General features: G+C 41.8%; 1 protein-coding gene across 1 annotated transcript; it reads right to left on the bottom strand.

The window, feature by feature from the left end:
* Positions 1-215: 215 nt before the first annotated feature.
* map3k7 (mitogen-activated protein kinase kinase kinase 7) lies at positions 216-16,394 on the bottom strand. Its single transcript, XM_079571755.1, has 18 exons — positions 16,108-16,394; positions 15,661-15,781; positions 15,454-15,564; positions 15,308-15,373; positions 15,178-15,223; positions 13,800-13,938; positions 13,503-13,627; positions 10,800-10,928; positions 10,361-10,491; positions 10,108-10,189; positions 9,068-9,198; positions 8,849-8,987; positions 7,929-8,009; positions 5,157-5,224; positions 4,475-4,568; positions 4,347-4,408; positions 4,147-4,262; positions 216-1,919 (listed from the first exon to the last, which is right to left on the bottom strand). Exons 2-18 carry the CDS (start codon positions 15,751-15,753, stop codon positions 1,739-1,741), a joined length of 1,794 nt encoding a protein of 597 aa, XP_079427881.1. The 5' UTR covers positions 15,754-15,781; positions 16,108-16,394; the 3' UTR covers positions 216-1,738.
* Between the last annotated feature and the right edge of the window lie 787 nt (positions 16,395-17,181).

Genomic DNA, 17,181 nt, shown 5'->3' on the forward strand with positions numbered 1-17,181 from the left:
TTTATAGGGTCAAAAGAACTAACAATACTTTAGTAAACAAATATCGCATCAAATCATCTTAAAACCGTTGCAATCAGCGAGAGTGTAAGAGACGTTCAGAGTAAGTGTATCAAGTAACATTAGAGTTTATAACGAATGGGAGCACATATTTTTATGGACATATTGCCCTGTTCAGAATGACAGTGTTTTTCAAATCCAAAACTGATGTATTCAAATAACTGAGTTTATTTTCAAAGTCCTTTCTCATGGTATACACAAGCCATCAGCGCTTACCTTCAAAACAAGGAAACAGTGTTGTGTGGTCAATGAATCCTCAGTAAACAAAAGACACAGGGTGAGGCTCACTCCTGTGCACTTAAAACCATGACTTGCCATAAAGACAAAAACATTTAAAAGCCTTAATGAAGGTGAACACAAGTGTGCAAAATACTTGCGGGGCAAAAAGTCAGAATTCAAATGTCACATCCGATTGTTCTTGAATGCAATGTTTGGGATGTCCATGTTGGAGAAAAACAGCCTGGTCTTTCCGTCTCCATCCCAAAGATTGACTCTGGTTAACAAGGCTGCTTTACAGTCATTGTCAGCGGACAGCATACATTCAACAGAACTGGGAAATCCAGCCTGAAAAACCTGAATTCATTTACTGTCTGGTACATTTACACATCTTTTCTGCTGCATAACATTTCACATAAAACAAATGTAGCACTTTAAAAGCGGGTAACCTCTAAGGCAACATGTGAACTAAAACCAAACTCCACAACTGTACTCAGAGCTCGACTCCATTTGTCTGACAAAATACCATCCTTGTGAAGATGAGGGATATCATACAAGAAACACTAGTGAATAGAAAAGACAGGTAGACACACAGGAACAATACTGACGTCATAGTAAAGCCGCGGAGAGTGGCCTGCAGCCGGTCACTCCAGAGTTCAGTTCATAAGCGTCTGTGTGGAGCTGGTCACTGGACACCTTTGAACACAGGGATAGAAGTACGGGAGGGATTGGGAAGATGGGGTTTGCATAACAAGAATCCCAGAAAGTCTCATTCACAAACACTGCATAAGTCACTTTTTTTTTGCTGAGAAGCGCCCCTGGTTTCACATTCTTGAAAACCTGCAGCTACAGTACAAAATGGCATAAACTCACGGTTAGATCTTCATCCGCCAACTAACAGGCAAATGTTGCAGCTTGTGAAAATGTTCAGCGCCGTTTCCCAGACATACACTGGACTTGAAGAAAAGATTACGTGTAAAGATTGTGTTGTTCCGATAGTGTAACTCGCGGTGATTGATGTCCTTCTGGTACACAAACAGTTATTTGTTTGTTTGTTCATGGGGTTTTTAAACAGTCTTGAGTTTTCTCCTCCGTCAGCTCTGGCCCTTTGTAGCGTGTGCCGCCAGCCGCCGTAGAAACAAAATGACCCACTGAAGGAGAGAGCATGCAGCCTCCAGGCCCCAAGAGCAGCACACGGGGCTCCTACACTATTCATGTACATAATATATATATATAATTATATTCTTATATAAATAAAACAACTCTATTCCCTTTGATTGATTTGAATAACAGGCTGCTCGAGCGTAGGAACCCTGAGCATGTGAAACACTGGCTCCTCAGTGGAAGACAGTCTGCAGAAACAGCAGCAGGTGATTGTTTGGTCTGCACCACAGACACGCTGTGATGATGTGCAAAGGTTTGTTCTGAGCAGAGGTGGGACATGTTATGCAGTGGACAGACATCATCATGACGTGCCCTGCCTCTTCTGCTGCTGCACACGGATCAGCTCCAGCTGCTTTTTGCACTTCTGGTAGTATGTGGACAGACTCTTGTTCTCCTCCAGCAGCTTCTTATGCTCCTGTACCAGACGGGAGGTGTTCTGCTGGTCTTTCTCGTCCTGGTCCAGTTCAGCGATGAGCTCCTTTCTGTAAACCAAGAATAAGAAATCACAGTTAAGATGATGTCCTTTACTTAGCTGACAGTAACTTTTAGCCTGAACAAGTTTCATGGCAGGTTGTTCCTTAGTGTAACTACTAACATTGACATACAGTGATGTTTACATTTATATAAAAATACACATATGCAATTTTCTCTCACTGTCTGACATGAAACCAGAATTAACTTTACAAAAAGTTAATATTATATTCATTAATATTTGGTAGAATTGCCTTTAAACTGTATAACTTGGGTCACAAGCTTCTCACAATAGTTGGCAGGAGTTTTGGTCCATTCCTCCAAACAGAAGTGGTGTAACGGAGACACATTTGTAGCCACCTTGCTTGCACATGCCTTTTTAGCTCTGCCCATATATTTTCAGTTGGATTGAGATCAGGACTTTGTGATGACCACTTCAAAACATTGACTTTGTTTTCCTTAAGCCACGTTGTAACCAGTTTGGCCGTTTGCTTTGGGTCATTGTCCGTTTGGAAGACCCATATGCGCCCAGGCTTTAACTTCCTGGCTGATGTCTTGAGATGTTGCTCCAATATTTCCACATAGTGTTCTTTCTTCATGATGTCATCTATTTTGTGAAGTGCACCAGTCCCTCCCGCAGCAAAACAACCCCACAGCATGATGCTGCCACCCCTGTATTTCACAGTTGGGGATGGTTTTCTCAGGCTTGAAAGATTCCCCCTTTTTCCTTAAAATGTGACGATGGTCATTATGGTAAAAAAAATGCATTTTGCCAGACCACAGGATATGTCTTCAAAAATGTAAGTCTTTATCCTTGTTTGCATTTGGAGTAAGGGTGCTTGTATGACATTCACATTTCAGACACAGCACGTTCATCTCTGGGACACAGAACCCGCCTTCTTTCTGATCTGTATGATGGCTGGATATTTACGTCATTGTTTTAACCAATGAACGTGGCACCTTCAAGTGTCTTGAAATTGCACCCAAGCAGGGACGTGCACAGATGGAGCCCAGGTGGTGCTCAAGCACCTGCCCCTCTGCCCTGTGCCCTGTAAGTGCCCTTCTCAAGACCTGTTTTTTTCTGTTTTTTCTGTTTCTGTTTTTCTGTTAGATATTTGCCTATTAAGCCAACATGTGCTGAAAATACAGTTATAATGTTCATTCCTCCTCTGCCTCTCGAGCCGCGGCAGCGCACGGTCTCCGACCGAATAAAGGGCAGCTGTGCTGGCCCCGTGTTTCCCCGTTTGAGAAGATGGTACAGCCCATCTCTGTGAGACGCGGGAGTAAATTCGGTAACTTTATGAACGAGCCAGCGCGACATGACTGGATTATTAAGGGGAAAGGAAACGAAAGGGCTGTCGGGGCGAGACTGTCAGCGCTGCGCGTGTCGAGACCGTCCGGATAAAGTCCGCGGTAAGAAGTCAGTAACTTTTCAGGGCTGAGCGTAGACCAGGGTCAGAGCAGAGTGAGCTGAGCTGAGGAAACAGAAGGGAGAGGAGGAGAGAGAAGGGTGAGGAGGTGCCTGCGTTCTGACACTGTGCCTCTGTGGGAGGAGCACAGGAACATGAACAGCCCAGGATTATTGTTATTTAAGATATTTTTGACATGGACAAAAATATCCATGTCATAATATTGACAAACTAGATGTTTTAAGGGTAGGCTATAGTACCTTTGCATCATTTATTTGTGCTAGACTTAAAGCCACACCATGTAGAATTTTACCCAATAAATAAAATTGAAATATATATAAAGTATTTATTTCATGACCATTATTTTCATCATTGAAAAATACCTCAGAATTGTTCAAACAAACATCTATGGGGCTAACCCCGCCTAAGATATGGCTGTAAACTTTACTGGGAGTGGGTGCGTCTCCAGCTCGTCTCCATGGAGATGTGACTAAAGGCAGTAATTTAAGAGATTTAAACATGTTTCACATCCAAATAAAATTCTTTTATTACACACTGCAGTAACAGCATTTTCTGTGTTTGAGCTGGTCATTGGGAGCATGTTTTGTTTTGCCACAACAATATAGTCCAAAATGTTACACAGTGCACCTTTAAGTGCAGAGCCTTGTGATAGTCCTACATTGTTCAAAGTTAATTCTGATTTCATGTCACAAAAAAATGCATATTTTTATGCAGTGTATGTAAATATCGGGTTCCCACTGCATTTTCATCCAAGTTTTTCTTTTGTTTCGTTGTTGCGGCAAAGCAATATTGGAAGAGCCGGACTTACTTCCTCTGTATGAGCAGGGCGATCTCGGTCTGCACTTTCAGATATTCTTGAGCCATTTTACAATGCTGTTCAAACACTGCCATTGACTCTTTGGAGTTTGGACATGGAGCCAATGGCTGGAAACCAGAACATTGAAGTAAATGTTAGAAAAAAAAAATCCACCAAAGTATGAAACATTAATGTGGACAGTCTTAAAGTACCTGCAGCTGGTGATCCAGGGTCAGATACGCCATAGGAATAGAGTTGTCTGAGCCGTTGGTATCTGAGGAAACACGGAGGTGAGTGCGGAGAAAATGAGCGAGAGCGAGAGAGTTTGATGAGCCGATACCTGTGGGGTCGTCGGGGGAAAAGTAGGCTCTAGACTTGTCTGAGGGCATCATCCGCACACTGGGACTGGACGGGCGGCTACTGTTTCTGCTCCCCTGTATCACAACATGCGCAGAACTTTACACGTCAACATTACACTGCCATCACTGACTGAGATCATTTATTGAAATAAAACTGAGAAGAGAGGCACGCTGTAGCTCAAAGATTGCCGTTGGTTTTGAAACTTGACATGAGAAAGGATGTCAAGCTGAACTCTGAATGAACTCGCAGCTACAAAGTGCTGAGAGTTTCAGTCATGTTTACGAAAGCAGCAGAAATGCTCCGAGCCTCAGAGCAGATCTCAAAAGTGTGTTTGAGCCGAGCGCCAGGATTCTCCTCCTCCAGCAGTTTGATCTTCCTTCGGCTAAATTTAAACGCCACACATTCTCTTTCGCTGGAGCTTTGAGGCTTTTGACAGATTATGCAGTGGGAGTTTCTGAGCAGCGCGTGAGTGGAAGATGAATTACAAAAGTAGAAACTGCGAATGAGGTCAAAGTTTTGTTTTTACGATTGTTGCTTCCGTAATTAAGTATAGTAGCCTTGAGAGACCAGTTGCAATCACTGAACTTGCAATTGTGGCTCAACTGGAATCAATTTTGCGTCGCTGCCCCTCTTTGTGACTGCCCTCTGTTGACTCGACTTACCGGACCCGACTCATTGCAGATGCCCGGCAGGTCTTGGACAGAGCGACGCCTCTGAGACTCACACGAGGCTGTGGAAGAGACATCACGGATCAGAGAACATGCTCGTACACTACGTTGGGTGGAAAGGTAACCACGGACTACGCAGTTTACAGGCAGGTCTAAGAACCTCTATAGCTTCTCTCAACACCAGGCTCTATTCAATAAGCTCAGCACACACGGCACAGATTACGTCTCTACGACTCGAGGTTTGTTCGTCGTCTCCATCCTTACCCCATTGTTCCATGTAACAGTTAAACCACAAGCTCCAGAAATTTGTTTATGCAGTGTTTGTTGTAAAAGTGTCTACAATTATGAAGACACCGAGTCTATATTAACATTCATAATTGATGTCATCTTTTATCAAACTGCATCTCCCATTTAAGACTCAGAGGGAGACTGAGCAGTAACGGAAATGGACTGTAGAGGTGCAACAACAAGCAGGAAAAAAAAAGTTTAGGTACTATCGGTATAGAAAAAATGAAAGCATTGAAAGCAAGGATGCACCAATCCGATACTGATATTGGAGTCGATACTGGAAAAAAAATACGATATCGGTATCGGCTACAAATATCCGATACTGAACCAATACTAGTTTTGGCTCTCAACACCTTCAAAAACACAAAAAAGTCTCTGGGTTAGAATGGATTTTGGATCACCACGCAAAATACCGCGGTTACCAGCAGCATGCTAAAGCTAGAGAGAGCATGCTATTGCTAGCTGCAACTAATCAAGGCTGGGTTAGAAATTATGATAGAAATACCTTAAGTAACTGTATAAAATAAATACTTGTTTGTATTTTAGTCACTGATCTGACATATTTAATGCACAAGATTTAATGATCAGATCACTTTATGTGAGCTGTTTATATTAAAAGGGACACTGCGAAACATTTTGGACAATACTGTTGCCATTAACACGAAACAGCAGCTCGACACAGAAAATGCTATTTATGCAGCGACTTTATGCAGACTTTAGATCACATCTCCATGGTGACGAGCTGGAAACGTACCCACTCCCGGTAAAGTTACAGTCATGTCTTAGGAGAGGTGAGCCGCTCACAGCAAAAGCACATGTTATGAGGTATTTTTCAATGAGGAACACATCTGTCATAAATTAAATGCTTATATTTCAAATTGATTTATATGGGGAAATTCTTCGCGACGTGGCTTTAATGTAAAATAGCCTGTCCCAAGGATAGTGTGGAAAATCTTGTGATTCTTGTTAAATGTTTTTGCCATTAGTTTATGAATATATTATATAATTGATAACTGATCTGTGACATCATGACAAGACTTTATTGATCTCACAGAGGAGATAAGAGGACCATTCACTTTACACTGAGAGAAAACCATCCAAGAAAGTCTCATGGTATCGGTTAATATCGGATATGCGCAGATACTCAAACCCCCAGTATCGGTGTTGGAAGAAAAAAAGCTGGATCGGTGCATTGGTTATCGAAAACAGGTATGGGGGGAAAAAATATGTATATACACAGTATATCCAATATATCTTCAGGTCAAGTTTTAATGCAGTTGGTTCAGGGACAGCATTTAAGGAAGTGACCAGGTTGTTTCAGCTCAAATAAATTAACCCCCTCTCCCTTTTCTGTATCTTTTTTTTTTCCAAATTCCAATTCCAATTTTGTTTTATGGTTATACCCGCACTGTTACTACTTTGATGAAAAGAGTGACTAATGCTTTCATTTATCCATCCATCATCATATATGTCTATCTATGTGTGTAAATATATCAAATGAGTCCACATGCCAATGTTCCACCTCTACTGCAGTCCCTTCACATCTTCATGCAGGAAAAAAAGGCTTACCATCTGTAACATGCGTGGCTTTGATTCCCCCAAATGAGCCAAGCGAATGTTAAGTCTCTCATGACTCCGAAATAGAAGTCAATTTTAAACATGCACCACATGTCCCCATTCGTTTCAAATCTACAATAATAGCTCTGACCTTCAAAGTGAGAGAAATGAATCATAACGACTTTGTCAAAGTTAATGGATGTAAAGAGAACAAGGGGGAAATCAGCCATGCTTCTGGTGCCCTTCGTCAGAAAGAGAGACAGGCTTAAACACAGCACACTCCAGCAGCTAGTCACATCTGCTGCAGCACACACAGGGCAGAGGGAGGAGAGGGAGGGCCATGGGTTAGGAGGTCATCACATGGGGGGCCACTGAAACCTGCTTTACTGTTCAGACGGTGCATTTTATTATGCCGTCAGCAGAGTTTAGTTGAAAATCGTGAAATAGGTTTCAGTGGGAAAGATGACAACTCCTTAATCCATGCAGTGTTTTGAAACCACACGAGACATGATGCTGCAAATGTGTGTCACGACAAAGAAGACTGGCCACAGGTAGATACAAAGGCGACAAAAAGGACAGGTCACCATGTACTGAAGATATCTATTCTAGTTGTATAAATTAGTGTTTTCTCCATTAAAGCCCATGAGATCGACTTCTTTGGATGTTTGACAGAGATTTAGACCACTGTGACCAGGTTTGAGCAACAGAATCTGATTTATTTGCAAAAAGAAAGGCTTCTTAAATAGAATTAATGTCTAATACAATATTGTTGTAAGATGTTTAAAAAGTGATGTGAGATTTCCTAAAAAAAAGTAAATTTGACAGAAGTGACACACAGGAGAGAGTCATGTCTGAAGAGAACAAGCCCAGTGCTCAGGCCCGCTTCCTGTCTACCAGCGGAGCCTGGGGGTCCAGTGATACCTGTCACGACGATCTTGGGGACATCCAGAATGGTGCCAAATGATGCGGTTTTGCGGTGGCCTCGCTTATACTGCGGACGTGCTGCGGAAAACACATACAGACAGCTACTACACGGAGCATGCAGACTAACAGCGGGCATGTGTGGGCCGCACACACGGACGCTGCATGTGGGGCTAGGCACATGCAGAGCACACAGGGACGTGCAGGCAGCATGCACCCGCAATCACACCAGACAACAGCTGCTACAGACGCTACGGCTGCACTGACGGACAGTCTTCACAGGACAGGGGACAGACGGAGGGGGCAGTCTCAAGGCAGGAGTGCAACAGGACATTGACAAGATGTTCTAATGGGATGACTTAAAGGAACAACGGAGTGCTCTCTAAGTGTGTACACTGATGACTCTCAGATCAGTCAAAACACATCAATTGATGGCCGTCTACATATGCGCTGTCTGTCTTTCACTTCCAAACACATGCGTATACATGTATGTAGGGGAATCAGTTATTCTAGATTGCCTACACTGAATGAAAGAGTGGTTATTTCTTGGCTGCTTATATTTCTAATGTAGTGTAACTCCCCTCCGATGGCCCTTACGGAACAGGCTCCAGTGTTGAAGAAACTGTCAATAATCACTGGATCAATGTTTACAGCTGTTTTTGGGAATTAAATTAGAGGCCGAGTGCACTGACTAAACTAACTTTAGACTTGCTGTGAACTACACTTGAGAAACCAGAATATACAGATGAATTTGATAAAAACACAGAAGGTATTTGACACTATAATCACTGGGATTACGACAAAGTGAAACTCGAGGACTGGAAAAGGAGCCTGGGATTGAACTGAGAAGAGTTGGGGGAAAGTCATAAATCTCCTCATTCCTGTGACGTTCTGTTCTCCTCCACATCCCCCTGTTTTACCTGAGGGGGCGAACGACATCTTTGGCTCCAACTCGGACAGGTCGGCGCTCATTCGTTTGTCAGAGGACACCAGTGTTCTCGGTTGCAGACTCTCCACACTGCCCCCTCTGGACAAAGGCAGGCTCCGCAGTGGGTCGCCCTGATGGGATAAATAAAAGGCTTAAAAATCCTTACATTCGCACAACTTCACATGATTAAAATGTGGCATGTTGTTGTTGCCTTTGGTCTGAAGTGAGGGGCGAACTGGGGCGTTATCTTGATGGTGTCGTTGCTCCCTTGAGAATCGCTGTGCTCCATGTTGGCGTCACTTTTGTTGCTCGTGTTGGTGCCAGTGTTGTCCACATATGAACCTGATATTCAAAACAAGCGTGAGCAAATGCAATCAAGGCGTACCTTTGCTTTTCCCTTCCAAATCTGCCATTTTATTTGGCTTCAGAATACTACAAATGCAAGCTTTAATGGAAGACGTGCAAAAAATGAAATTTATAAATACTGCTCTGAGTTTTTAAAGATCTACACTTTCTTCTTTGAGTAGTGTTTTTCTAAAGAACTTACAACTTTCTACACTCCAGAACAGTAAGTGGCGCTGTGCCGATGTTCTGTCAACTGTCACACTCTCACAACAAGGAAGAAAATGTGTCCCCATCGCGTTGGCGTACGGATGGTGAATTCGGCTGCAAGATTTGTGTTTTTGAAGCTGTAAAGTTACTCTTCACACTTATATCAACTGGTTTGTACTTTCTACTTTGAATTTTTATGCATTTTCTACAGCAAATATTCCAGTATTACAAAAAATTTGGCTTAGCTTCTTTTATTCGAGTAATATTTTACCAGTAGTATCTGAACTTTTACTCAAGTAATGAAATCAAGTACTTTGACCAATGACCACCACTGTTTGAAAGGTACAATTAGTATAATAACTATGGCTTATTATGATTTTAATATTTGTCCAGTCAGTGACCTATTTTTTGATGAGGCTAAAATACAGCAACTAAAAATGACTTATTTACGTAATATACATAATTATTTTTAACAGTAATATTAAAGACATTTACTGAATGTCACATTGTTTCCTCCTGTCATGTATCTGAACTATGGTATCTGCTCATAGTCCAAATACCAATGACCTATTATTAAATTATTAAATATTAATAACTATTTCAATAGCAAAAACAATCACCAATCCTTAAAGTAGTTAATTATTGCATCCACAGAGTCACCTGTTCCTGCAGACTAAGAGAAATGCATGTTTCTCATACCAGAGCTCGTAGCAGAGTTGCTTTGCCCCTCATCAGAATACAGGTATGGGTATTGCAGGGGCACTTCGGACCCAGGGAAGAACTGCCAAGGCAAAAAACACCAAAGGCAACAACGTTATAAGCATCAAATCCACACTCGCTGCACCACACAACTGAAAACAAACACAAAAGGAACAACTGATGGAAAGTAGCGTTCAAGGCGCATTGAGTTGCCTTGTGTACATAATGCGCGGTATAAATAAAGTTGCCTTGCCTCCATCAGGTGAGTCATGATTCTGACGATCTCCTGCATCGAAGGCCTCTGGGACGGGTCTTTGGACCAGCAGCGCGTCATTAGACTCTCCAACGGCTTAGGCAGGTTTTTGATTAACGGTGGTCTGGTGCCTGGAAGAAAACAAAAAAAGTGGAACCATTACAATAAAGTATACAAAACAAATGCATATTGTTGATAAGTAGATATTAGTAGAATTACCACAATAGGTTTGAATGATATTGTAAAAATACTGAATGATATTCAGGGCACATTTCAGGATTTCACACATAATAAGTGTCACTAATGTCATTATTTTCAGAGGAAATTATTTGCCATTTGTGACAGCCAAAAGTGCCATTTCTATTGTACGTCTGAAAAAGCTACACAATGTCTTTATTTAGCTTTTTCCTCAGCAGGTGCATGTTCACATGGCACTCACCGTTGTGCACAGCCCACATGATGCGAAAAGCCGGCCCTCCGATCTCGTCAAAGGGCTTCCTGCGCGTGATCACCTCCCACAGAATGATGCCCCAGCTGAACACATCACACTTCTCGCTGTAATTGCTGCCTGGGAGAAGAGAAAAGAGCCCGGCGCGGGAGCTTAGGTGCGCTTCAAAGCAGGGGAAAGTGATTGACAAAATGAACTGATAAAGTAATTCTCCGCGGCACATTAGGGGCGCGGCTGGGGAGAGCGTCGGCGCTTTATGCTTGAGCGGACGCCGAGCGGATCTAAGAACTGCGAGGGACTTGATTAATTATTGTGCTTATGAGAGCACCTATTTAAAAGCAGCGTTTCACACTGATGCAAATGATCTTCACAGAGTTCAGCGAGAGGGTAATGGTTCACTGTTGGATTACACAGGAGTAGACTAGACCCTACATTGCATGAAGTTGAAGTCTTTTAAGAAAATTGTACAGAGCTGTGGAAACAATGTGTGTCACTAAATGACTTTTGCTTTTTCTTTCCAATTTAATGTTTGGCTCAATTGCTGTTCCTATTGAACTTGTGATAAGTGTACACAAAAAGTGCAGACCAAAAAAAACTTTAAAAAAAATCATGACATTTCAGTAAACCATTTTGACTTGCTTAGTTTCAGTCAAAGATTTCTGGGGCTTCAAGAAAAGCAACAGAATTAGAAGTCAACCAATATATCGCCGATATATCGGGCTGTTATTTGGGGATATCAGCTATCGGTCAATCTAGGGCAGATAAAAGCCGATATGACCAGGACCGAACGTGATAGAGATTTATTATTTTTTGCGATGTCAGGGCTTTAAAACTAGGCCTCAGGGAACAGAGAAACGTTGCAATGAAAATTGTTTAGCTACACGTTTGTTAAATACAAGTTTCCCTAAACCTCAGTGAATATGGACATGATGTATGTCGTTTTGAAGCACGGAACCTGGAGAACTCAATGAGTTACTTTTAACTTCCGCAATTGTATTTTGTATCTCCGCGCAAAATGTCACGGCTTGCATTAGTGTGCTAATGCTATAGTATGCTAATGCTATCAGCGACTAATCAAAGCTGGGACAGCTAAAAAATAATAGACAACTCCTCACTCCTCCCCGTTTACCACAATGACCATGTTCGAGGGGGGAATCATGGCAGATTTACAGACTCCTCCTTCCCATCTCTGATGAAGCATGTTACTAAAAAGGGCATAAGGGCGGGATATTCACTGTAGACTCGTCCGTCCCTCATTAGTACGAAATTTCTAAAAAAATTCGTAAGAAAACCAGCCTGGTTTCTTTAATTGTAACTAACCGAGCGTTATCACAGGAGGACTATCTAGCTGTAGAAAGTTTAGGGAAATTAGAAACCAGGCTTTAAAGTTGTTTTTAACGTGTCTAATGTGCAATGCCTTCCAATGGGGTGCTAGCGACTATATGGAGGTACTACAGCAATGGCGGAGCAATGGCGGAACAATGGCGGCCCCTGGTGTCGTCGACACAAGGAAAAAGCAGGCAGCGGAGATTATATGAGATTATACGCCAGACATTTGGATAAATCGGCCTAAAATGACGGTCAAAAATATCAGCTGAGCATATCGGCCTCGGCCTTTAAAAAAAAACCTGTATTGGTCAACCTTTAAACAATCCTCACAAAGATAATAAAAACTGTACAATTTTTTTTAGAAAGTCAGACAGGAATCTGCCCATGGCCCAAATAACACAACAGTGGCGATTAATTAACTGAATTTGAACTTGTGCTATTGACTATTTCATGAATGTGAGTTAGTGCCACCTCCTGGCACTATCCCACATTCATCCACTATGAACAACTCGCCCGTCTATTACAACAAGAGTCATAAGAACCCCTCTGAATGTCATCTGTGGCTTTGAATATAAGAACCTTTAATAGTAGTTCATTCGAGTCCAAATTGAAAATTAACATTTCATCCACGGATTCATCATCTGCACTCAAACCACAATGCTCATAACATTCATAACCCATGGGTATCCCTGGATTACATAAATAATATGAAACGTGCACCAAGCCTTTATGAGTATTCTTAAAGTGATGTTAACTTTATAAACAACATCTGTTAAGTAGAAGCGGGAGAGCGCAAAGAGCAACCGAGAAAGCTTATTCCACAGACAGACTGAATCAGGGGTGGTTTGTTGTGTTCCCCCAGACGGCCATTGTGCTATGAGTGTGAGAGAGTTCACTGAGAGGGCAGTTAAGCGCCTTGTACTCCAGCAAAAAAAAAAAAAAAAAACAGTTAATAGCCAGACCTTTATTCGTTATATCCTTTCCCTCTCCAAGAACATGTCTCACCACGCATTCGAATCCCAGAGGAACACAAAGTCTACTACACGGTGTTTCAGGGGAAATAAAAAGTCATGGTAACTTTTCATTCATCTTTCACAATGCCTCCCAATGTTCCATCAGTAAGAACAAGGCACTGATGATCAATAAAGAGCTAATGTCCTGACGCTGTGAGCAGTACAATTATTAAGGTGTGAGCTGGGACACCACTCATACACTGGGCTTTGGTGCAGAGTTTGATCAAACTCATCAATTTTCTGCTTTCAGTAACTTATGAGAAGAAACTTACATGACACAGTGTAAACTTAATAATGCTCTAAATCCTGCTCTAGAAACGCATGGCATTTCCACAATTCCAGTCATACATACCTTCAAATACTTCAGGGGCCATCCATGCCGCACTGCCTTTGTTGTTAGTCATGTGGGTTTGAATATCGCAAGCTGTTCCAAAGTCACAAATCTTGAGCACAGTGCCCCCAGCTACCAGGAGAAGGCTGGAACAAGAAAGGGTCACTCGGATTATGAAGACATAGTTCTACACTATATTACTGAGGCTATGAATTAAAAAAAAAGTAATACATTGTAATTACAATTTTCACAATAATTAATTTGACAGAGATTGAACAGTATTTATTTTGAGTACATAGTAAACCCTTGGGCACATACTTGGGTGGTTTGAGGTCTCTGTGAATCAGAGCCTTTGGTTTCATGCCGTGCAGGTATGCCACTCCCTGTGCACACTGTAAACACCAGCTCATGGCGTGAGATGCAGTGTAGAAGGGGAGGGGCTCGGCACCATGCAACACTGTGGACAACAACATAACAAAGTGAGACAACGGTCAGGTTGAGTGGCCTGGTATTAAGTGCACAATAACAACAAGCTACTCCTCGAACAGAGTCTGGACCTTCTATTGTAGCTTACAGAGAACCAAATGTGTGTATATGAGCTTGAACTCGCAGGATTAGCTTCAACAGCAGAACATAGCCTTCATTTGTTCAAGTGTTGCTCTGTATGCTGTGAACTTCTGTTGATCCTCATTCAGTGTAGGTGCCTCTACCAAGTGAAGGTCGGGCACAACTCAAGAAGAGCATGCTGAACCGAGTATGAGTTTGTGTGTTAAATGAGAGAGGACAGAATAACAACCAGCACAACAAAAAAATGGTGTAATGTGAAGTGCACTGATCACTACAGCACAATTGTGTTTGCTGCAAAGTATGTGGTGCGTTGCATCATTGTGGACACATACGGTTGGAAAGAATACCTTGCATACCTTCTGTTTCTTGCTGCATACATTTAGTTCACTTTCTATTCCATTCAAACAATCTTAGCTTTTAAATATAGCCCTTTTTTTTTTAGAGCTATTTATTTATGTTTTACATTCCCTATTCACCCAAAAGGCAAGCTTGATTATCAACATAGTTTCACTTCATAAATCAAGTTCAATGACGGTTAGAGGAGACTGTGAAGTGCCCTTCAGACATACCACCTTCGGACAGACTGTTCTTTCAATTAGGGGATGTAACATCTGGAACAGCATCCCTCTCACGATAAGAGAATGCCCCACGTTTAACACATTAAGGACTCGATTAAAAAACTGGTTGAAATCCAATCAGCGATGTGCTCATTAGACCCTGCACAGATCTCTTGGTGCAGGACTGAGCCAAGTGTCAGGATCCTCTGCATAGGTGTTTTCTTGTAAATAATTACAGTACATATTTATCCTTATAATGTTCTATGTTTGAACTGTATGACCTGCCATTGCACACAAATCTCCATTCTATTGTGCAAGTCACAGAACGAACATTCTGATATTATCAATGTATGAATTGTATCAACATTTGTTATGAAAGCATGAAGCCTCAACTTTTAAATTATGTTTTATAATTGTTGTTGGCATTATATACCTTGCCCAGGGACAACAGCTGAAAACTAGCTTTGCAGCTAATGCTGACATATGTACAGAAATGTTCATAAATGAGTACTGTCCCAGTCAAATAAACAAATAAACAAATAAATAAATAAACTCTAACAGCAGTGCCTTACCGTTGTACAGTGATCCACCTTCAGCGTATTCCATCACAAGGCAGACCTGAGCAAAGGGAGGTGAAAGAAAATACATGTTTACTGCATAAGCATCCCGTCATAACCAAGCAGTCGAGACCATGGTACTCACTGGACTTTGGCAGGAACCATACAACTTCACTATATTGGGGTGGCTCACACGTGACAGCTGTCTGAGCTGCGGGCAAATCAGCGAACATTACTGTCACTTCATGAGCAACGATTCTGCAAACAGTTATTTTAAGGCCGTGCCAGTACCTCAACGACGAAGGCTTTGCGCTCTGATTCACTCTCGATGGTTTTAATGGCCACATCGTTGCCTTTCCATTTGGCTCTACAGACAACACCAAAAGCTCCTCTGCCCACCACCTGCAACAGCATCAAAACAAGAGACTGGGTCAACAAGACCTCCAAACAACATCACACAGATTGATTCGTTTACAGCTTAGTGTGGAGACATCATACCTCTTCCACTTCAATGTCATCATAATTGATCTCCTCAAAAGGATATCCAGGTGGAGTTTCCAACATTTCGGCAGGTGGTAACGACAGAGACATTACTAGCCCCCAGCTAGTAAATAACTCACTGACAACAACAACAAAGATGTAAAGACAGGGAGCATTTACAATCACATGCAGCTTCTGGCGGATGGTCAACTACCTACACTATATAACCGCTTTCTGAAAAGGACACATTTATTTTAAAAAAGAACTGTCATGCAGAGAAACTGTTTGCAAGCCATTGCCAAATGCCAAGATTGCGAACTAGCCCGGCTAATCTGTGCTTGTAAATCCATTTGTCCCGGGGTTTAGACTCGGAGGAGAATGAAATACAGCGTAATGTAATGCCTCACTGTGTCCGTGGGTTGGTTACTGTACTTTTTTTTGTGCAGATACATGTTCAGAACTCACAGCAGGTCAGTGGGCTGTTCGCTGTCTGGCCTTGATGCTACCGGAGCTTTAGCTGAAATTAGCCATTAGCTCGAGTCCAGCCCTTCGCAGTTTGACTTGTGAGCTGCTCCTGCTCTCCGGACATGAGGAGGTCTTCCACTGTTCATGTGCGGGGAATCAAATGGTCGTGTCCGTTAGTAAAAACAATACTTATACATCCGCATGACAGCCAAGCATAACTTTTTTCTCAACTCATCTAACTGCCTGGCCAGGAGTGTATTTCTGTGCTTCGCAGGAGGTTGCGCCGGAAGTGTGCGCCGCGCTATTTCTTCCCCACGGCTGCCCAGACAACGCTAATCAGATGAAGGTACATTTCTGACATTTATTTAATGAAATCACCTGTTTAAGAGTTATTTATATTTGCTAAAGAGAAAAGCATGACAAAAACTGAATATATTTATGTTGATTGATATTAAAACAACACGACCAACAAGCTAACCCACCTCACACAAATTTAATGAAACATTTTTTTTATTGCTTTAAATTCAGTGGTCATGTCTATTATTAAAATTATAATACAAGTACTTTATCAAAACACTCATTTATGAAAGTTATGAATACTACGTGTGTGAAACAATCATTGCATGTGTAATAAAGTTTTTCCCAGTGGAAGTGCATGAACTACCCACTGATCACAACTCATTCTACTGTAATGAGCAGTGGGTCATTTGTGATATTGGACAGAGGCTTGTTATTAGCAGCATTGGTCCCTCTGCTGGGAGAGAATCATTGGACTGTTTCGTCTTGTTGAGTGAGTGATGATCAAACATCTGCACACAGTTACCTGGCAGTGCTGCTGAATCGGGCAGAATCACACAATTTAAAATCTATGATGATATAATGTTAAAGAAACAAATGCACGCTGTTCAACCCCTTTTAATTATTTACAGTAACCAACCAATTAATATCGTTTGAGAACCTGCACCGCTAAACAAATTAACTTCATATAAATTCAATGTTTTTCTGAAATAAAAGGTTACATAAGAATATAATGAAAACAAATGACATCAACAGAAAGAAACTAAAACAACAATC

The sequence above is a fragment of the Gobius niger genome (genome assembly GCF_951799975.1).
Source record: "Gobius niger genome assembly, chromosome: 15".
Lineage (NCBI taxonomy): Eukaryota > Metazoa > Chordata > Actinopteri > Gobiiformes > Gobiidae > Gobius > Gobius niger.